This window comes from Prinia subflava, chromosome 13 (assembly GCF_021018805.1).
Source record: "Prinia subflava isolate CZ2003 ecotype Zambia chromosome 13, Cam_Psub_1.2, whole genome shotgun sequence".
NCBI lineage: Eukaryota > Metazoa > Chordata > Aves > Passeriformes > Cisticolidae > Prinia > Prinia subflava.
In genome coordinates, this window is record NC_086259.1 from 19279493 (window position 1) to 19302085 (window position 22593).

The 22593-nt window shown below is 43.7% G+C and overlaps 1 protein-coding gene across 1 annotated transcript in view; it reads right to left on the reverse strand.

The window, feature by feature from the left end:
- ZCCHC14 (zinc finger CCHC-type containing 14) overlaps positions 1–22593 on the reverse strand; it is a 48253-nt gene that overhangs the window by 18814 nt on the left and 6846 nt on the right. The window contains exon 2 of the mRNA XM_063410968.1: positions 15708–15831. Coding sequence (XP_063267038.1) covers positions 15708–15831 — 124 coding nt within the window. The remainder of the gene's footprint in view (positions 1–15707; positions 15832–22593) is intronic.

Here is a 22593-nt window from a genome sequence, read left to right on the forward strand (position 1 = left end):
TGCTGAATTCAGCAAAACTCCAACTTCCCAACCCAGGGGATACAAGAAGTTAAAGTTTCTATAATTCAGGAGATTCCCAGAGAATATCTGCACTGGCAAAGGGGCACACAAGGCTTTTTGCCCTGGAGATTTACCCATAAATATCTGGGAAATTCCAGCAGGTAAGTGAAACAGCTGGATGAGATCCCCAGGAAAGGGGGAGAGGAGAACAAAGGGGGTTGGAGAAGCTCAGGGCTGGAGGAGAAGCTCCAGCAGGGCTGTGGCACCCTCAGTGCTCCCAGTATCTCTGACATCCTCCCTTAAGGGTTTTTTAAAATTATTATTACTATTTGCTGCTTTCTTTAAACACGAGAGAAGCATTTTCCATGCAGTTTTGCAGTATATTTCATTGTATCCAGCATGGAAGCCTGAGTGTGGAATACTCCAGCACAGCCAGGGATCACAGCCAGGACAGGAGCGACGTCATCTCGACTCCTTTTCCAACACTGCCTCCCACCCCTGCCCCAGCATCCAGGGAAAACACAGCCAGGGAGCTCCAAGATGTTTTATAAGGTCTGTTCTCCTATTCCAGCCGGGGATTTTCACCCTTTTGGCTGATATTGGAGCATTTCTCATCTGCTCAGTTCAGTGTTTCTGTGAAGGGACACACAATTCCCTCCCTCTGCCTGTGACCAGGTGTTAAATCCTCTGGATTTCTGGGCTCCCCCTCCAAAAAAGCAGGAGCTTGGATCTCCTCCTCTTCCCAAAATGTCAGCAGCTACACAAAGGAAAAGGCCCATTCCAACCCCTCAGGATTTGGCATTCCTGGCTGGTCAAGGTCAGGGTAAAACCTGCACTGGATGTGGGGGCAGAAGAGATTTTGGGAAGCCACCTCAATATCCCATGGGATATTCATCTTTTTATAATTCCCTCTTTACAACTTCTGGATCTATCTCAATGAAAGGATTGGACAGATCAGTGCCTCAGTCCAAACGGAGAATTTTGTGCTCCTCTAACTGAAAAAGTAAAATAATTCTAGATAAATCAGGAGTGTTGACTGTGGCCCAGTCCTTTTCCATGAAATTCAGTATTTCACCACTCCAGGCCTAGGGGATTTCCTCTGATTAGAGCCCTGGATGCAGGATCAGTTTGTGTGGGATGGAGCATGGAAATGCCACTCTCCAGGTGCCAAAATCTGAGTCTCCTAAAACTGGGTTGAACATCTTGTTTTGTGATACTTGACCAAAAACAGCACAAAGGCTGCAAGTTATTTTTAAGCTGGAAAAACCCAAACTTAAGTAAAATCTTTTCTATAGGAGGCCATAATCACAAATGATGCCTCTGCACTAAAAGATTTATTACATTTTCATTCATGGAAAGAGGCATCAAACACCATGACAAGCAACTGAGTTTGTGCAGAAAAAAGTGGAACAAAGGGAACTCCTAAAATCCTTTCCACATCCCTGTTTGCACAGAAGGGGGAAGAAATGCAGCAGCACCACTTGCACATGGCACCTCCTCTTTGTGCTGAAGAAATCCTTCCAAAGCAGCATTGCCCAACCCCTGCTGCCCATCAGATGCCAAAAATCTGGGAACAAAATCCCACAGAGGCTCCCCACAACCCCACCAGGATTTACATTCCCATATATACAGGCAGGAGGGAAGGAAAACAGAGAAAAGAGTTTATTTGCTATGAGGAAAGCACATTCATGGCAACAAAACACCAGAAACTAAAGGGGTTTGGGGGTTTTTGTTTGGGTTTTTTGACTGCTTGTAAGTATCAGCTTAAAAGAGGGGGTTTTCTTGGCTGTTTTCTCCTGCTTTCAGTTTTTAAATCTAATAAAGATCTTTATCCAGGCTATGATAAGGAAAGAAAAAATTCAGGGTAGCCTCTTGTTCCCAGCACACACACTGATCCTCTTCTGCAGAAACACACAAGGGCTATGTTTTCTCATCACTAAATTTGATTTCCCTGTCCCCTGCTTCTCAAAACTTATTCTTTTACTGGAATAACGGAGGCCTGAGGAAAACCTGCAGAATTAAGTATTAGGTTCTGTAGGATGAGAACTGAGATCTAAAGATGATCAGCATCTTTAGGGTGCCAAGAACTGGGATTGTTTTGGCTGGAAAAGAGCTCCAAGGTCATCAAATCCAGCCTGTGACTGATCCCCAGCCCAGAGTGCCACATCCAGTTATTCCCTGCACACCTCCAGGGATGGGGATCACACCCCAGGAGCTCAGATTGTGTTTATTTACTAAAACTCCTTTAACAAACCACAGAATGACAATATTATCTTCTAAGAGCTCTGTCACTAAAGCCAAGAAAGAGCTGGCACTGCTGAGCTGTCCCCGAGACGACTTCAGAGGAAGATTTCCCAGGAAAAGCATCCCAAAGCCTCACTTCAAACCTCCAACCTTGCACCCAGCAGGCTCTGAACCCCCCAAATCTGGAGAGGATGGCACTGAAAGCATTCAGCTTGAACTCTGCTCTGTCCCACAGCCAGCAAAAACACACCCTGGAGTGTTCCAGGACACATTAACTCCTGCACAAACCACTCCTGCCCAGAGATATTGAGTCTGCATCAGCTGATGGGCCAGAGTCCAGCTGCAGGAGAGCAGGAGGGGCTCTCTGCTGCTGGGGAGGCAGAAAACATCAAATACACCCTGAAATGGAACCACAGCCAACAATTAAAAGGCGTAATTAACTCAACTGATGAGCCATGAGCTTTGTCTATAGAGATACCAGAGGGGAAAATGCTCCCACTCAACAGCATCCAGAGTGTTTCAAATATTCCCTTAAAAGAGAGGGAAAACAGGCGAAGAAACAAATGTTTCTTCTTGAAAATCACCTGATTTTGCTACTTCAAAAGTAAAAGTCAAATGTAGGAAAAGTCAAATGTAGGAATAGATGGAGGAATTCTCTCTGCAGTTCATTGCATTGAGTTGTCATGTGAAAATGAAATTTGTTATGAACTAGTGAGAAGTGACATCTCAGACCTCTCCAGAAGGATAATTTATAAAGATATTAACCTGTTTTCACATCCTGCAGGGGTTATGGATGGAGAAAACACCGTGTGAAGAAGCCTAATTGGGACACTGAAGTGATCCCAAATACTTTCTGCGAATATGAAGCTGCTGCTTGCTAAGAAATACTTAAATTGAATGTTTAGATTGAAAAAATATAAATATTTAGATTTAAAATGATTTCTACAGAAAAGGGAAGATACAATTTGAGCTGGACTCATCTGGATCCTGCTCAGCCTCATAACAGCATCCACCATCCAGTTTTTTGCTGGTATCCTTTAAAACTAAAAGTGGATGAGCAGACAACAGTTTTTCCATGGAAAAGGAAAAGTGCAGCAGGGGAAAAAACTTGTAAGCAAACAGAACAGTTTTACTAGTTAGCAAGAAAGTCTTCTGGCTGGCTGCTCCTCAACAGGAAAACCCTGGAAATTAAAGTTTCATGGACATAATGAAAACTTTCTGTCAGCAGAGGAAAATGCTCTCAGCTCTGGCATTTTCCTGTGTGAGAAATGAGGGTTCTTCCAACATACAGAATATTTAAGATCCAAACCAACACATCCCTGAGTTCAGGTGACAAATCAATCCTGCTTTCATTGAAGAGCAAGGCTGGAGCCTATGAAGTGCAATATTCCACAGGAAATAATTACTTTTTTTAAAAAGCAAGGCCATGAGCTGAGTTTTGGCAGCCCAGAGGAAGCAATAACACGCTGGGATTGTATCACTCACCCCAATCAAACCAGGAGGTTTCATGGCCCTGCTATTTCCTCACTTTGGCTGACTTAAGCTGCCAACTAAGTGACCTTCTTATGTTATTCCAAACCAGGCATTAAAAAATAAAAAATGCCAGTATATCTCAGCTTTTAACTGAATTCATACATTTTTGGAGTAATCCTGAATGATCCTGTCAGCACTTCAGCCAACCACAAAAGTCAATCATCCTAAAGATGGGTTGTGCAACTTCCCTGGATTCAAAACCTTCCCTAAACCCCAAAGTGCCTGTGCTGGAGGCTGGAGAAAACTCCCATCTGGACAGAAAAATGTAAAACCCTGAAGAACCACTCAGCTGCTCTGAAAAAAAAATGGAGACATGGCTTCAAACACTGGTTTTGAAGGGTTTTCATCCCAAATCCTTGAGGCCAGGAGCACTTTGCATCCCTGCTCCCTCCTGCCATGGCCACTGAGCACACAACTGCCTGATGAGTTGCCTTTTTTTATTTTTTTTTCCTCTTTTCTGAGGCCAGAAAAGGCTTCTGCAGAATGAAGTGCCCAGAAAGGGCTGCTGGATTGGCTGGATTTGGGAAACAGCTCCTAAATTTGAGCACTGACACTGGGCAGGTGCTGGGCCTGGGAACATCCACCAGGATCTGCTGCTGAAATGTGGATTTTGCTCTGGGCAGAAAATTTTGTGGTACAAGCCAGGAAAGGCTGCAAGAGTTTGGTATCAGGGACAACCCAGCAATATATTCCTTAATTCCAACAGCTCTGACCAAGCAGAGATGCAGCTCTTTGGGACATCAGGCAGAACGCAGGGAAAAAGGAATCCTGAAGGATGGGGTTTGATACCACGGCAATTCCAAGCATGATTTTAGGTAAATATGTGCAATGCTGAGGGTTTAAAGGTATCCTAAACAAATTCAGGGATACCAGTCACAGTGCTCGGATTTTGTGCCTTGTGGGCTGCATTTTTAAAGGACTGCAGGAATTTCATCTGCACTCTCTATTTTCTGCCCAATTCCACTCAGAACTGCAGCTAATCAAGTATTCTCATACAATGAGAAGTGTGAAGTTTTGAATGCAGCTCTGGACCTCATTTGCTCAGTGCCTCATTTTCCTTCTCCCAGTTAGCTCAGAAACATGGAAGAGAATTCCTGCAGAAGTGACCAAATCTCAAACTCTGGGGTGAAGGGCAGCTTCAGTAACCATTAACATCCAGCCTTGTCCAGGCAATTTAAATAAGCAGGCTGTCTGTGTTGAATTTATCTAACAAAAACATCTCTGAAATCAAGAGAAATGTTCAACTTTAGATATAAATAATTTTACTTCCTGGGTAAGCAAGATGCAGTTGTATATTTAGTCTGGTTTTATCTGATGGAGTGCTTATTTTATTTACTATTCTTAGAGCATTTTTAAACAAAATGTTGGCTTTGTTTCTCATTCTTGAGAGGAGCTTTGCTCATGATAGAGAAATCTCCTGCTTTTCCCCAGAAAGGATTTTCTCTGGCACATAAAATTCCCTGAGCCCCCTCAAACCCAAGGTGAGCCTCATGATTAATTCTGATCTGAAAAGTTGTATTCACTTACAAAATTACACAGGCAAAGTCAGTTTTCCATGGAAAACTTTGGGGTTTTTGCTGAAGTGCAGCAAAGCCCAGAAATCCAGACTTCCCTAAATCCCAGATATCACCGAGGAACCAACCCAGTTCAGCTGAAGGCTTTGAAGTCTGAGGTCTGCACAGAGCAGCCTGCCCTGAGCTCAGAGGGAGGATTCAAACCTCAGAAAGGAAACCAGAACGGGGAAAAAAATGACACATTCAGGTGGTCACCACAGCTGGGGACCCGAGCTGGGGTTTGAAGCTTGAAGCAGTGTCCTAAATACCAGGGGACAAATCAAGTCTCACAGCAACAGCCAGGAAATGAGAGCACCTCTGGGTGCAGCTTGAACGAACCACAAACCACCTCTGCTGGAGGTGAGGAAAACGGGAACTGAGCTAAAGCTGCCACTACCCATTAGTTTTCCTTTGTCACCCAAGATTTTATTCACTTCATGAAGCTAATTTAAGACCACTTGGCTAATCATAACCCACTGCTGCTCTGTTAAACCAGTCCTCAGTGCATAAACCCAATCCCAACTGCATCCGACGAGGATTTGCCCGGCACGATTTAAACTTGAGAGCAGGGAGCAGGAGCTGAGGGCTCCATCTAGAACTACACATTTCTCCCAGCACAGGGGGGTTTGTTTTGCAGCCTGAGGGCGCAGTTTGTAACCATATATCGCCATGGCTGCGGCCCAGAGGGAGGGGACGAGGCCGCAGCTGCTCAGCCACCGTGCCCTGGCTCGAAGGGCAGCTGGTGCTAAAGCACCACAGCCCCGGATCAGATGGCTCCAAGGATTCCTGCCCCTACCCAAAGGAGTGAAGAGATTCCAAGTGCACAGAAAATGCAGCGTTTCAGTCTCCGAGGCAGATGAAGCGAGCAGCTTGCCTGCTTTGGAAGGGCTGCTCTGGGCCAGCAGGGTTTAATGCTCCTGTAAATAAGCACGTGCTGTTTGCTGCATTTTTGAGATCAGGCTCAGCACTGGAAACTCATGACTAAGGCTGCAATAACAAGCAGGAGCAGCAAGGACAAAGTCATTTTATAGCAGCTTCAATTTTTATTTTCTAAGGAATTATAGCCTTGTTAACAACAACAAAAATTCTCTTAGCATGCTATGTAAAAACACCAGACTAAGGGACTCATGTGGAATAGAAAAATCCTTGAGTACAGACAAGAGCCACAAATGCATTCAAGTACTCAGTTCAGTGAGGAACAAATATCCCTGCACAGCCACTTCTGTGAGGTTCCCCTTTTGTGGCAATTTTCATGTCTGTTCTCAGGCTTTAATATTCTTGTTCCCTTTTCTGTTTCCGTACAACTCATTGCTCCTTCTCTCTGGATCCCAGACAAGATCTGAGCAGTGATTCAGAGAGACAGAAGCAAAGTTCTAATTCAGCAGTTAAACTGATCTGGAGACACCACACAACCACTGGACAACTCTAACACATCTATGAAGCAAATACAGGAGGGAAAAGCCCAAAGGAAATTTTATGAATATTTGCCAGGGCAATGAGAATGCCCAGAAATGGAGCTGAAAAGAATGGAAAGACCAGACCCCATCCACTAAAAACCTCCAAGCCCTGAAGCTCTGAATCTCCAGACTTGCCAGCAGATTCTTTAGCATGGCCTACAGAATGAAAGAAACCCCACTTCTAGCAAAAAATAATGTTTAAAATTCTGGGGCCCCATCTTATTTTGCAATAGTTGGAGATCCAGCAAATCCCTGCACTCTTTAATGACAGGGACAGGAAGGAACACAAACTAGCAGCTCTCCAAACCACTAAGAGCTATTTCATACCTGCTGCTTTTGCAGACAAATTCACTTACTACACTTTTCCTCAGGCTTGTTCACAAGGGCTGACTGTAAACAACTCTGCTGGAATGATACACCTGGAATAATTCACCCCCAGGAGTGGAAAACACAATAGGGAGGAACTCCAAAGGCCCTGTTGTGTTTTCTGCCATTTCCTTTCAGCTGGGGATATTAATGATGTAATTTTAGCAGGGCTGCCCCTCTGAGTGATGGTTAAAAATAGCACCCACTCCCTCCACTGATGAAATGCATCCACTCCAGGCAGGGAAGTCGTGCAGCACAGCAAGTTCCTCTCCTCCTTTTTTCCAGGGAGAGATAAAAGAACAAGCCAGAAAGCAAATGAAACATTAACCTTTTAGCTTAGCATTTCTGGGCACCCAAGAAAGAAAATTTACTTTAATCAAAAGCATTGTCTCGCATAATTACAGCCTGTGACTCCCCAGCTTAAAAGAACAAGAGAAAATCAAATTAGAAATGAAAATTCAAAGCGCCTAAACAATGCCAAAGTTGACTATTTGTCCCCTCTACTTGTGTGGCACAAAGGAACAGATGAACCATATGGATCAGATCCACAATTCCATGGAATGCTCTAGGGAAGCACAAGGGACCACGTTCATACGGGTTTGGGGCAGTATCACCCTCCAACTTCTCCCAGTTCCCACTGTCTGCAATCCACAAATGAGATTTCAGTCCCAATTTATTCCCTAAAACCAATCCAAGAAGCTCCAGATGCTTCCCTTCCCCACCAGCTTTCCAATCTCTTCATCCATGTCCCAGCATCAGGCTCTGCTCTGGTGTTTTCCAACGTTCACCATTTATCAAAACTCCATTAAGCTGTCACTAAACACAAGAACAAAACTTCCTTCAAACAACCCCAAAATAACCCAACTGATGGACAGAATTCCACAGCTTTGACTCGGCTCAGATTTGTTCTTTCATATAATGGAATCATGGAATGGTTTGGGTGGGAAGGGACCTTAAAGCTCATCCAGTGCCACCCCTGCCATGGCAGGGACATCTTCCACTGCTCCAAGCTCTGTCCAGCCTGGCCTTGGGCACTTCCAGGGATCCAGGGGCAGCCACAGCTTCTCTGGGCACCTGTGCCAGGGTCTCCCACCCTCCCAGCCAAGAATTCCTTCCCAAAATCCATTCCAAACCAATTCTCCCTTCAGTCTGAAACCAACCCCCCTTGCCCTGTCACTCCAGTCCCTCCCCAGCTTCACCACCACAATTTCATTTATTTATTATTTCCAATTCCCAAGATAACCCATTTCTCCAGCCCTACAGTATTTGGTGTTTTTTCCCTGCTGCAGTCTGGTTCTTTCCAAAATCACAGCCTCCCATGTCTACAGAGAAAAGCCCCCAGTGAGAATTCTAATGCTGACATCAAAGGCAAGCAAGAAACCTCAGATTTATTTTAAATACCCAGAAATTTGCAGGTCTGGACCCAAAAATCTGTGAGAGATGACACCATTTTTCACTTGTATATTCAGATACCTCTAAAAACTCCAGCTACCTATTGAGAAAATTATTGTACTTTAAGCCTATTACCCTCAGCTTTTGGAGGCAAGAATTCATCTAAATGGAGAGGCAGATGGAAATGAAAAACGTGCTTTGGAAAATGGGAGGATTTAGGAATAAACTGTTAAAAGAAGGAACATACACCAGCTAACAACTAACCAGCTGTAAAAGCCTCCTGAGCATGACATGCACCAGAAAATTGCCATTTAGTCATTAGTACAGTGGTGACAGTATGTAAAACGGGCAGGGATGTGCTGGATTTCTAGGAATACATGTGAATCACTCCTATTTTCTTCCCTAAAGTGCCAATTTTTATCCCATTTCATTTAAGGGCTATGTGGGCCTAAATGGGATAAGCAAGCCATTTACTTTAAATTCTTTCCTAAAGTCTTGCATGCCCCTGTTTAAGATGGCAGCAAAATGAGCTGAAAATTTCAGAAATTCCCAGATGTTGCAGGGCATTCTGAAGGCACGAGGAACAGCTGAGCATTTCTGCACATTTCTCACATCCCTCTCTCAATCTGCAGGCAGCAGACACAGGAATGTCCAACCCCCCTGAACCAGCTCCCTTCAGGCTGCAGAAGGAATTTGCCAGGAGGCAAAAATCAGTAGTTAAAATGCACCTTCTTGGGGTTTCTTGGGGTTTTTTTTAGTCCTGAATTACATACTTGTTATCCTTCAGTAACTTCTTAAATTTCAAATTTCATGTCCTGCCTTTAATTAAGTATTTTCAGTAAAAATGCAGGTTTTAGCATTAGTTTCACCACAGGAGAAGCTCTCCCAACACCTTTTTTTATGCCTCAGAAGATGGGCTGTATGAAGCCATTACCATTAAGATGTGAGAAAAACTGGTTTTCACCATTTAATGCGATTTTAATTAAAAGCTGAAGTTGCTTTGTTGTTTCCATTAGAAGGAGAAGGTCATGCTGCTGCTTCCAGAGCTGTTGAGGTAATGACCATTAATTTCACCTTCATTAACAACTCCTGTGCCACTGAAGGCTCTTCCAGGACTCCAAAGACACAGAAATGAGAGAATCCTTCTAGGAATGCACATCCTATGTGTGGCCTCCTGAGAGAGCCATGGAAAAAGAGAAATAATAATAAATATGAGCTTAAATTCCACAGTAGATATTGATGATTACGCTGTCCTTTTCCAAGATCAGGAATGTGCCTGAGGATTGCATTACAGAGAGGTAAAATCCTTGGCACAGCTGGATTTACCAGCATCCTATTCTTAGAATTTAAAACGTTCTGAGTAGCTTGAATAATTTAATTATAAACAAAAGTGTCATCCAACTCCCACTGAAGCCAAACCGAACAGACTACTCCAAATTAAGTGTTCTTTGTCAAATCTTATTGTAGCAGAAAACTGCTCATTTCCTAATGTTTAAGAAGGAATTTGTATTGCCCAGCACACAAATCTTTATTTAACACATGGATAAATAAAAGCAAGATGAAAGATGGGGCTCTGAGGGACCTGGGCTAGTGGAAGGGGGCAGGGGCAGAATGAGATGAGCTTTAAGGTCTCTTCCAACACAAATTCTGGGATTTGATGGATTATCAAGGACCAAACAAAGCCTTATTTCCCAGAGATCTGGGCTGTACCTCAGCTGTTCTCACTTCTCCTGGAGGAAGTGAATGAGTCTCTTCTATGCAGACACCACTGTAAATAAAATCTCCAAATAGCTTTGTCAAATTGGAATGAATTTAATCAACAGCAGTTAATTAGGTAGGAACCAACAGCTGCCCAAGCAGAGTGATTCCACCTCCTTAGTGAGGAAAAACAGGCAGGAAGTCCAAACAAGGCCAAAGTCAGAGAATCACTCAGCAGCTTCAGGATAAGGCCCTCACATTAAATGCTTGATATCATTATTTTAGGGGACATAAAATGGGCTTCTGTAAGCAGAGGACAATTGAATTATCAATAAAAACTTGAGGTGAAATGCAACATTTCTGCTGTTTTTTTAAACCCTAAACTTGAATATTGTCTTTATTGCAAAATCAAACCTCCAGCCTGAACTGAACTCCCAGCTCCAGATTGAGCAGCGTGATTTACGCATCATCAAAAAATTCCTTAACATACAGTGTACTTCTAGCACGGGGGAAAATATGCAACATCAAACCAGGTTTTTTTGGAACATGCTAATCCTGGGGTTTGACTTCTAGAATTCTCTCTAAATACTTGATACTCCTCACACAACTCGTGTGGCAGAGACAGAAGGTCAGGAACGCAGTGCCTGGCGTGTGACCTCAACCTACATCGCTCGAGTTTAGAAGCAGAGCTCTCCCTTCAGAGGGAAAATGAACAAGGACATACACAAACAGCTGAAAAATTATATACAGTTGGGAGAGGGAGAATTTTCCTGAAGGATTATCATAGCCTAAATATTTCTTTAAGCCCTACCCTACCAGTAGCTGACCCAATATTGTTGGAGATGATGCAGTTACTTAAAAATAGAATAATCCAGCTGCACAACTGATGCAGAACAAGGCAATCTCGAGTCTGGACCTGAACAAAATAGATTTTTTTTTCTCTCCCCCTGTGTTTTCTGCCTGCCTTCAGCAGACTGGTGTCACACATTTCAAGAGGAAAAGGCTGTCGATGGCCATTAAACTGGGAGAGCTCCTGCAGCCTGGTTTCTTATGGAAAAAGAACGAGTCAAGGAAGTGGGAGAGGAAAAAAAAAAAGGTGCAAGACCGTACAAACACATTTTTGCCAAGGAAAACAGAGCGGCAAAAATAGTGGCGAGAAGTTCTGGGAGGCTGACATCACACATTTCTGCTAACTATTGTCATGAAATAATTCAGATACCAACGTTTGCTGCACATGGCAACCACCACAACCCACCTGGGCCCAACAGGAATACTGCAAACAGGGATGGATTTACATCCTAATATTGATTGGAAACTAGATCAATATATTCCTGAGGTGCATTTAGAGCTTGTTTTCCTTCATGTGCATAGACTTTTATCCAGTCAGCCATGTGCTTTTCCATGTATTTATCAAAGTCTGGTCTGCTTATTTATCAAAGCATCAAGGCTTTGCAGGACCTCGTGTGTGGACTCAGAGCATCTCCTCAATTAAGCAATTGGTTTTCCTGTGCTCAGCAGAGCTAAATGGAGAGCAGATTGTAGAATAAAGCCTCCTGCCCCCATTTTCCATCTCAGAGCTTTACTCCTCGCTCTCCAGAAGCAGTTTGTGCCTATCCTTAGATCCTGTGTTGCAAGAATTATGATTCAGCTTCACTCTAGAAGGATCAGATTTCAACAGTTGCCTCATTTGAAATCAGGCTGGCGTGGAGACAGTTTGGAGGGGTTTGTGTGGCAACAGAGGAAAGGCAAGATAAATACACAGGAAACACAAGAATAGGAGAGTTTCTGTCACTTTGCAGAAAATGAGACTTGTTCAGTTGAGGAAATCATTGCCCTGGGGAGGGACATGGGAAGTGCCACCTGAAAAAGGTCAGAGCAACTTCTAAACCAGTGCAGGAAACTTCACCCAGAGGCTGAGACAAATCAGGATTTTACAGCACTGAGGGCAGTGACAGGATGAAGCCTGCACAGTTTCTGTCCTGGGATGTTTGTAACTTATGTTGTCTTTATTATAAAGATCCTTTTGTTTTGCACTTCAACATCTGGTCTAATGCACTTCATCCCTCTGTGCTTTTGGAAAATATGCTGTGGTCACTGAGCATTTTTAATACATTGCTAAAATATGTCACATGCAGAGAGCGGGGCTTGCCTCCACTGCTATCCACCTAAAGCCAAATCCTTGGAACCTCACAGTCAAAGAGTAATTAACAACATCTCTGGAGCATGGAAAATTCCTATTGCTTTTTCTGACAAATAAAAAGAAGCTGATTTTTTCAGTCAGCTGTGATAACTCTCTTTTGGGAATTACCCCAACTCTACATCCACAGGCTTGTTAAAAATTAGCTCTGTGCACGAGGCTTCCCATGGGTCACACAGCCCCTCCTGAACTTTGGAATAAAAATGGAATTTCCTGAATTTCTCTTTGCTACCAGCAGGGGATTGCCTGCAAAACAAAACAGTGAAAAGCAATTTTAACTCGTGACTTTTTTTAACCACCTTGCTACTGGGAAAAGCTCAGGAGACAAAAAATACTCAACCTTTATTTGAATTTGTTTTGTTCAAATGATGTTAAAACCACTATTAAAACCTGACTACATTCTAGGAACAGTGGGAAGAGGGACAGAAAGCAACACATCCCTCTTGGAATTTTAATTACACGTAACCCAAGAATCTCTGTGTTTATCTCTGTTTTGCTTGACCAGTGGGATCTGTCAGTGCCTCAGTACCTGTGAACAAGCCTGACTGCAGCTTCCAGCACAACAACAGCCAGAGAACAGGGAAGGCCTCCACTTCCCAAAGTTATCTCCAGTTAAAACAATTCCACATCTGTGGACACAGCTTTGAACAGCCCGAAAACACAGGTCAAAATAGGAATAAAAAGCACAATTCACAGAGCTTGTTACAGCTGCTGGGTTTCACAAGAGCTTCACATCCTTCTGTATTTTTTTTCTTGACTTGCACAGGGCAAATTTTTAAACTTTATTTTATAAAAGAAAAGCCCAGATAGAGCACAGATCCCCAAAATATTGATGTCAGCAGGTACAGAACTTCTCAGTGCCACACCTTTCACTTTGGAGCAATGTCCACCTGGTTCATCCCATTTTGCCACTGATATGTACACAGGGACAAAGGGGTTTAGCCTGGAGAAACAGCGGGGGAAAAATTGAGGAATTTTATAAAAAAACCAAGAGTTTGCTGGGTATTGCAGCGTGGATCCAGCACCTGGGCTAGTGGAAGGTGTCCCTGCCCGTGGAATCAGACAGTCTTTAAGGTCCTTTCCAATCCAAATCATTCCGTAATTTCTGATTTCATGCCTGACAGTGCTCCCACAGCGAGCTGGGCCTCTGAGGTAAAAGCAAAGGTTTGTGCACTTCTCAGGCTGACACTCCTGTTCGAAATTCATTTCCTGAGGCAGCACAATTCTGGTGAAATTATTCCCAGGCATCTGACAAGCCTCTACATGAAGCTGCACGAACACTCCCAGCTACCTCTTCCAAGAGCACACACAGAGGATCCAGCAAAAATCCTCTCCTCCCGCCTGCCTCCATGTAGAACTCAAATATTTGGTGCCAAAAGTGGCAGATTAAGGAAAACACAGTCACTGAGAGCTTTCAAGTCCAAGCTACTACAACCCCAGTCACTGCTCGGCTGTGGAGAGTAAATGAAATTACTGACATTTCTCCAAATCAGGATTAAAACATTCCCTGGGTTAATACAAACTGTGTCTAATCCAGCTAAGCACAACAAACACAGCACCTTCCTCATTTTTCTTTTCTTTCTCGTGTTTCAGCTCCAGCCTTTTTAACTGAGACCCTTCCAGCTCCAGGGCTTTGCCAGGAGAGGAATGATGACCTTGGGCAGCTCATTACTTCTGGGGAGAAATCCTGTCCTGTCAAGCTGCCTGAAACCAGGCTCACTAAAAAATAACAACATGGAAATCAAGCATCCCATGCCTTCATGACAATTTTATGTGCTCCAGGTTCAAAAGTTGGTGGGTCCTGCTAAATTAAGAGCTGTGTTTGTTATGAAAATGAGGAATATAAGTCAGGAACAGTGGATGCAGGTGGCAAATAATTCTAAATTGCACTCCAAGCTGAAGAAACAGAACCCAAGACAGATCATCGAATATCAAGGAGAATTCAACACTGCTGGTGAAGCAGAAAGCAGAATATCAGTATTTGTTCCACACCCCCTTTTCCCAGCCATCACTGAGGCGGTCTGTAAATTAAACTGAACACGAGGCAGGTATTCTATAAGAGAAAAACAGATCAGAGCAAAACCTAATTAATTTTCACAGCGTACCATGACTAATCTTAGCATATATGGTACTGGAATAGCAATCACTGAGTACAAATGAAAACAGTGTTGAACCCTGTCCTATTTTTAATCAGATGAAAGCCACAAACCCAGCCTCAGTGCTTAGTGCTGCGTTTTCTTCTACCCTGATGGTTTTTACAGCTGGAGAAATGGCTCCTTCCAGCATTACTGTGCTGTAAAAAATGACTGCTCCTTACACTTCTGGGATTACAGTGGAGTGTGGCACTGGAAAGGAGGCAAGGAAACATTTCCTGGGACATTTAACCCCTTCTGAGCTCCATCAGATCCTCTGAGTGAAGACATGCTTTGAAATTCTGGAATTTCTCTGGTATCAAACTGTATTCGCAAAGTTCTGTAGGAAGCCAGTGGCAGGGAAAACAGAGTAAATCCCAAATAAAAAAAATTTAGATGGTGCCTGATGACATTTTTAATGATATTTGAAGGCAACATATGAGGGCAGATATTTCCCCTGATTAATTTTGCCCTGCAGGGCTCACAAAAGCTGTTCTGCACAAAGAGCAGCTCCCAGTTCAAAGACTTTCCTCATTTACCAGTGATTTTTTTAATGCATGAAATAAAAACAGTGTTAGTCACATTTTAGCATGGACATCTTCATATTTGCAATGAGAGCCCGGAGTGTGGAAATGGAATAATTAACCCTGATTTGCTAAGCCCAGTTTTTAGCAATAGGTCAGCATGCAATATAGCATTACAAAAACCAGATTTTGTAACAGAAAAAGGTGCAAGATCTTTCTCCTGTCTTCCACTTTTCTTCACTCAGTTTCCCACTTGGGAAAGCAAGAGAAAGGTGAAAATGGCAGCCAAAGTATTTAAATACCTTTTTCCTTTGAGAAACACTCAACACCTTCTGCTTTATCCAAGAAATAACCTCCTGAGAGATGGAATGTCCAAGATACCCACTCTTGGAGAATATTTCTTGAGAGCAGAGCTGGCATTTCCAAAGAAGGTATCTCAAAGCACCTCCTTGCTTATTTCCCAATGGAAAAATCAGGTTACTCCTCTCTTGCTGGCCATTTCTCCTGACACACACACACTTCCCACAAACCCTTCTGTGACTTCCTCTGCCCAAGGCACCCCAGAAGTAAAGCAGCAAAATTCCAGCCTCTAATCCCAGAGAAGGACACACCTTTGGAGTGTTTCCCCGAAGGCCTCTTGGGCAATGACTCCTCCATGGAATGTGTGGACGTGTGGAGCACATTTTCCAAACTGTTACTGACACTGTTGATGGGGGTCTCCGACCTCGGAGTGACCTGCAATGAAAAGTACAAAAATCCATTAAAATAAACGGAGGGAACGCACAAACATCACACCTTCTGTGGAGTGAGGGATCCCCTGGGAAGGCTGAAGGAGAAGCTGGGTTCTCTCAAAATTGAAAGTGTTACTCCTGATATTCCCCAAGTAACAGTTCAGGGAAGTGGTTTCAGTCAGCAGCTATTCACAAACTGAGATTATCTTGGCTAATCTAAAAATCTACTTACAGCATAATTCTTTTTGAAACAATAGTCACCCAGCAGTCAATTGGAGAGAGATTGCAAGACCTTTAACCTCTGCACACCACGTATTTTAACTTTTCCACAAGACAACTCGGGAAAAGGGCTCTTGGAAAAAGTCATTTTTATGTTATGTCTCTGTGCTGGTTTGGGGTGGGGTAGGGTTAATTTTCCTCACAGTAGCTGGTGTGAGGCTGGTTTGGATTTGTGCTGGAAGCTGTGGGTAACTCAGGGATGTTTTGGTCACTGCTGAGCAGGGCTGACACCTTTTTGTGTCCTCACCCCACTGGCACAGAGGCTGGGGAACACAAGGATTTTGGGCAGGGCATGGACAGCCAGCTGAGCACAGGGAGCCCATCCCAGGGATATTCCAGGCTGTGGCACCGTGCTCAGCATGGAGAGCTGGGGGAAGAAGGAAGCAGGGGATGCTCAGTGATCCCAATATTCTTCCCCAGTCACCGTGACCAGTGAGGTTCCCTGGGATGGCCAAACCCTGGCAAATGGGGAATTGATTCCTTTGCTTTGCTTGCATGTGTGGCTGTTGTTTTCCCTATTAACCTGTCTTGATCTTAAGGCAGGAATTCCCTGTTTCACTCTTGCCACTCTCTCCCTATCCCGATGCCAGGGGAGCAGGAATTGGCTCCATGGGGCTCCATCACCTCTCCAGGGATGAGACTCAAGGCATTCCCAAACATTTCCACAACACATTGCAATGGAAAATTCTTAGCAGAACTCTGATTTTCTTGTCTTTGCCATTTAATAACCTGTCATGATCATATTTCAATGGAAACTTCTGTACTAACAATGCCCAAGCACAAGGTTGAAGCATCAAAACAAAAAAGGGTTCAAGGACCTTGAAGAGGAAAAGTTGCTTTTAAGAGGGAGTTCAGACCAACAAAAACACTCCCAGTAACTGCTCAGAGTAACTGTGTGACTTGAAATTCAATTGTTACATCTGGAATCAACCTGAACTGCTGGTAGGGAGAGCTGTAATTAGAATTCCACATGGATTTTAGCCTGGCACAAATCAGGAGAAAACGTGCACCTTGCCATAACAAAATGAGTTCTCCTTCACTCAGGGGAACCCAAAGCCAGCAGCTCCAGGTGTCTGTGAGGGAAAAGCTCCCTCAGACCCTGCTAACTTGACACAGTGCCCTGAGCTGGGACAATTCCTGCTAAAACAATACTCTGCACACCCTCCTGTTCCACGGTGCCGTCAGTCAGCACACACAATGCAAGTCAGAAATAGCACAGCCCCACTCCATACAATTACCCATTGTAAGCTCCATTTTAAGACTGACATTTATAGATTTACACACATTTTAAGGCAGTAGAACAAGTGAGAGTCTCTGTATACTTGACATCCATAAAAAAGCTCCTATGTGTAAAGAACTCAATCCAGAATGGCAGATGGGTGTCAGGAAAAAAAGAGGATTACAGGTGGCTGCTTTCCTTTTCAGCACTACTTCTTGACAAAAAAAAAAAAAAAGAAAAAAAAAAGTATTTTATATATATAAATGCAAAAGTATTATGTTTATCTAATTATACACTACTTCTTCAGCACAGCTTCCCACCAACAACAAAACTTAGCACCCTCAGACCAACCATTAAACTCCCAGCTTGGCGGGAGGGTGGGGAATAGTTTAAATTTCCTCTGCCAAAGTGAGTCTTTAGCTGAGTTTATCTCCCACAGCCTCTCCTGGAGCTCATTAAACTCCCCCTGCAGCCCAGGGCTGCTGGGAGGAAGTTCCAGAGGGCTGAGCACCATCCTGGCAAAGGGACAGCGCTGGGAGAGGAGCTCTGCTGCGTTATCCCGGCCAGCCAGGTTCCAAATGTTGGGAATAATCAGAAATATAAACACTCCCAGTGATTGAAGCTGGGGAAGAGCAGCCACACAGCTCCAGAAAATCTCTGAACAAGCAGTTTGTTACAATTTATTGCCTCTTATCTTGTATTCCCTCCTCTCCACTCTCCTTACAACTAGCATCGCGTGCAGCTTATAATTTGCATTTTGTTTATACATAACCTCCATTTTTTTTCCATAAAGATTTAATTTTCCTAGACTTGCTAAGGATTAATTTAGCCCATATGTCTTGTCTGCCTGAGCTCATACTATCTGATCCCGTCGCACATCAAAGCAGCTCCAAATTGGCCTAGAAAAATCACAAAGCTCTGATTAGTTCCAAATGGAGCACTTTGTTAGAGAGCTGAATGGTGTTAGCACCACTGAATCCCACTGCTTAAAGCTTCCATTCCAAATTTTGAAATCATTTTTTCCACTGACTTAAACATCACGATACTGGCAACGGCTTGGATTTGTTTAGGGAAAGTGAAATAATGAAAAGTGGTTTGCAAATCAAAGTTTTAGTTCCAGAGTAGTAACAGCATTTTTTTAATCCTTTTTTTTTTATCCTTCTTTTTCTTTTTTTTTTTTTTTTAACTTGAGGCCAAGCCAAACAGAGGAACAATAACCCATCAGCTCAGAACTGCAGATCTTGTCCTGGGAGGGTTGGGAGAAACACTGGAAAAAGTTTTACAGGAAGGACCTGTCCAAATTCAGCTGCAGAAATTCAGCATCGAGTAAATTCAGGAAGGAGAGTTCTCCATGTCTGAACACTCCTGAAATCCTTGGTTTGGGCCCAGCACAGACAGGAGAAACTGGATTTGGAATAAAGAACAAGGCATTCCAGGGAGATAAAGGTTTGGAGAAGCAGGGAGCAAATTGCTTTGGATCTTTTAGGAGTTGTAACATCTCTGAGAAAGCCAAGGTGCCACTAAGGAATCTGCAGCTCCAGGACTGTGCAAGGCTTGTTTGCTGAGGCAGTAACAGCCCACAGTGAGGATGGATAAACTGGCATGACAGGAACCAGGAATGTTCAGGTCATACATCATAACAAACCACAGGAGTGACATTTTATAAATGCAGCAAAAAAACCCCATGAAGGTTTTTTTTCTTAGACCTCATTCAAGGTCTAAGAAAAAACAGCATTAGACCTTTGAATAAAAGACTGGATTTTTCTACAGAACATCAGCAGAAACAGTCCATAAAGAGCAATCAAAACTAGCAGCAAGCCCAGAGTTAAATATTCTGCCTGATTTTACCCCCAGCACAGCATTTCCTGGAGAGCCAGGAGAAGGAAAACCCTCTGATGCACCTCTCCACAATTCCATGGATTGTTCAGGAATTCCACACCACAGTGGCCTGAAGGCTCCTTCAATGCCTCTAAAAGCTGCAAGTGGGTGGAGAAAAGATACTTAAAACTATTTTTACTCCACTTTCATGTTGCATCTTTGATGGGAGCAAGCTGGTCTAGAGGAAGGTGTTCCTGCCCAGGGCACGGGGTTGGAATGGGATGAGCTTGAAGGTCTCTCCCAACCTTGATGATCCTGGGATCCTTTGATCTGCTCCCTGCACAGCAAAGCATCTGGCTCACAGATGCTCTTCTGATTTTCCAGATGCAAACCCTGCTGTCTCCTGCATTTCAAGGTAAAGCAGAATTGAAAATAACAAAGAAAATTGATCACTGCTTAGTGACTGAGGCTCAGAGTGAATTCTCCTCTGCCTCATTCTCCATTGTGACGATGACAGGATCAAAACTGGCATCAGTTACTGAAAAGTGGATCCTTCCCAACACCGATTATTCAGAAGGATCACTAAATGCTGCCCTCAAGTCCTCCACCCCCAGGAGTTACCAGGAAGAGAAACAATTGCTTTGACCCCAGGGGTTGATGACAAACGTGCCAAGGGAACAGAATTCATTGCTAGAATTTTGCCATTATCACATTTTCCCCATTTTTACCTGTCACCATCCTAGCCCAACCTTTTTTTCCCCTGGAGTGCAGTGATGGGTTGTCATTGATGATTAATTCTAGTCAATTCTGTGATTTCCTTCCCACAGAGGTCCTAACAGGCTCAGACCTTCTTGGGACAGTGAAAGCAGCTCTAGAAAGCTCCTAAGCTCTCAATCCATTAAAAAGCACAGAGGAAAATAAACACAGGTACTGTCCACAGGTGGTGCTGCTCTTTCAGCCACTGCTGCCTGACGTGGCTCTGTCCCAGGCACTGGAGTCACTATGGAAAATGGGAAATCTGGGAAGCTGGGTAAATGCTAGCTTTGCTAGCATTGAATACAGCAAAGCCTTTCATAAAAATAACAGGACTGATAGGAGTCGAACTTAATGTGGTCAGAGTTTTACCAAAACAGCAATTATCTGTTCCTTTGAAAAATAAACAGAGCATAGAAAATACATGGTTTAATAGCAAAGTATTTGCTGACTTAGTTTGAAGGGGAGCCAAAAATACTAAAAAAAATAATCAACACAACCACTACCCAAAGCACCACGGACACATGGAACAATGATACAGGATCTGAGGGAGAAAAATATGGATTTCTATACCTGGTTAGGTAAGAAACTTAGGTCATGTCTTACACAGGAAAAGCAAACAATAAATAGGAGCAGTGAGTGAGTTAAGTGAGGTCCTGGAGCTCCAAGCCACACAAACATTCTCCCACTGATCACACAGGAAAACTTTCCCATGTTTCCAACAATGGCCAATGATACATTGAGAGTCCCATGGAGAAATGCTTCTGTCCACACTGGCTTCTGAATTCTCCTTTAAAAAAAGGTTTTTTAGCCACAAACTGCCCTCCAGGAGCAGGTAACATGTATGAGTGAGCTCAGGAATTGGAACAATGACTCCAGGGGGTAAAAACCACTCAACTCTGCCAGGTTCATATTATTGAGTATTAACAGCAGCTTCTCTGAGGTTAACACCAAGGTCTTTCACATGGTGCAATCCTGTTGGCAACAATGCTCCAGGAGAAGTTTGATGGCAAGGACACGGCCCCTGCGAGCTCCCACCAAAGGGGCAAACTCAGATTTTAAATAATTAGAATAAAAATGCATTGCTAACAGTGACCTGTCAGTCTGACACCACAGGACTGTTCACCAGAGCAACTAATGCAGGGATCTGGAATTCCAACTCCACCGAGACAAGCCCAGGAGGGGCAGGACTGAGCAAACACCTTCCTCTTGGTAATAACAATTCTCTGAAACACTGCATTCACTCATATCCAAACACCTGACTGTTCTCCCACCAGAAGAAGAAAATTCCAACCTTCTCCTTTGGATGATTCAAACTCTTCCATGGGGATGTTTAAGAAGTGCTACAAACACCCCTCACTTTCCACATACCCACTAAAGCGCTCACCACTTAAATTTACACATATTTAGTTGCTCTGTTGGACTGGGATGTGGATGCAGCTGGAAATGTTTGGTTTGTGTTAAAATTCAGTCGGTTCCAACAGCCAAAATAAGCTGTAAGAGCCAGGTGCCTCCATGTTTCCACAGCTACAAAATACACCTTTTCTCCTAGAGGAGGAACACAAAGGGTGAAGAGGCAATCCACAGGGGAGTGGGATAATGGCTAATAGATCAGATGCTTTTGTCCTGGGAGACTCTCTGCAATGAAATGAGGCGTGTGGTGCTTAAACACTGCGGGACAATCACGCACCTGCTCCCAGGCTCCTCATGAATTCAGGAGAACAGATGGACCAGAAGAAGGGGCTGGATTTTATAGACTGATTTCCACTAAAACCCCTTTGCTTAAAGGATTGTGAACACTGTTAATAATAGGAACATAAATCTACCATAGAGGTACTGGACTCATCAAATCTGAATTTTACAAAGAAATTATTCAAACCACCTCAAAATCAAAACAAATCCCTGCTTTTAAGCAGACCTTGGACCAGACACTGCTGCTTTACACCCCAGCACTGATGTACAAACACGATCCTGTTTCTTCACCTGATGCCACCAAAAGTCAACTACTCCTGTCTCTTCTGCAACAACTCACAAAGAAATTATCTGACAGGTCACAAATCCACTGGATTCTATTTCTCCTTCCTTCCCCTTCTCAATATTCACTCAAGTAATGGCTTGAGTGTAATAAAACTACTCAGAATCGTGGAAGCACAGAGCCATTAAGGTTGGAAAGGACCTCTGAGACACCAAATCCAACCATGATCACCACTAAACCATTCCCCCAAGTGCCACATTCACACATTTTTCAGCACTTCATCTGATGGTGACTCCACCACTGCCCTGGGCAGCCCATTCCGATGTCTGACCACCCTTCAATGAAGAAATTTTTCCTAATATCCACCCTGAGCCTCCCCTGGCCCAGCCTGAGGCCGTTCCATCTCCTCCTGTCCCTGTTCCCAGAGCCCCCCCGGCTGTCCCCTCCTGTCAGGAGCTGTGCAGACCACAAGGTCCCCCCTGAGCCTCCTTTTCTCCAGGCTGAGCCCCTTTCCAGCTCCCTCAACCTCTCCTGGGGCTCCAGACCCTTCCCAGCTCCATTCCCTTCCCTGGACACCCTCCAGCCTCTCAATGTCCTTCTTTCTTCCACTTACGGTGATAAAAGAAGAAGACATTGGAGAAGAATCCATAATACACCTGAAAAGTGATCACTTTCACTATTTATCATCAGGACTTGACAGGTCTGTAATTAAAATTAAGATC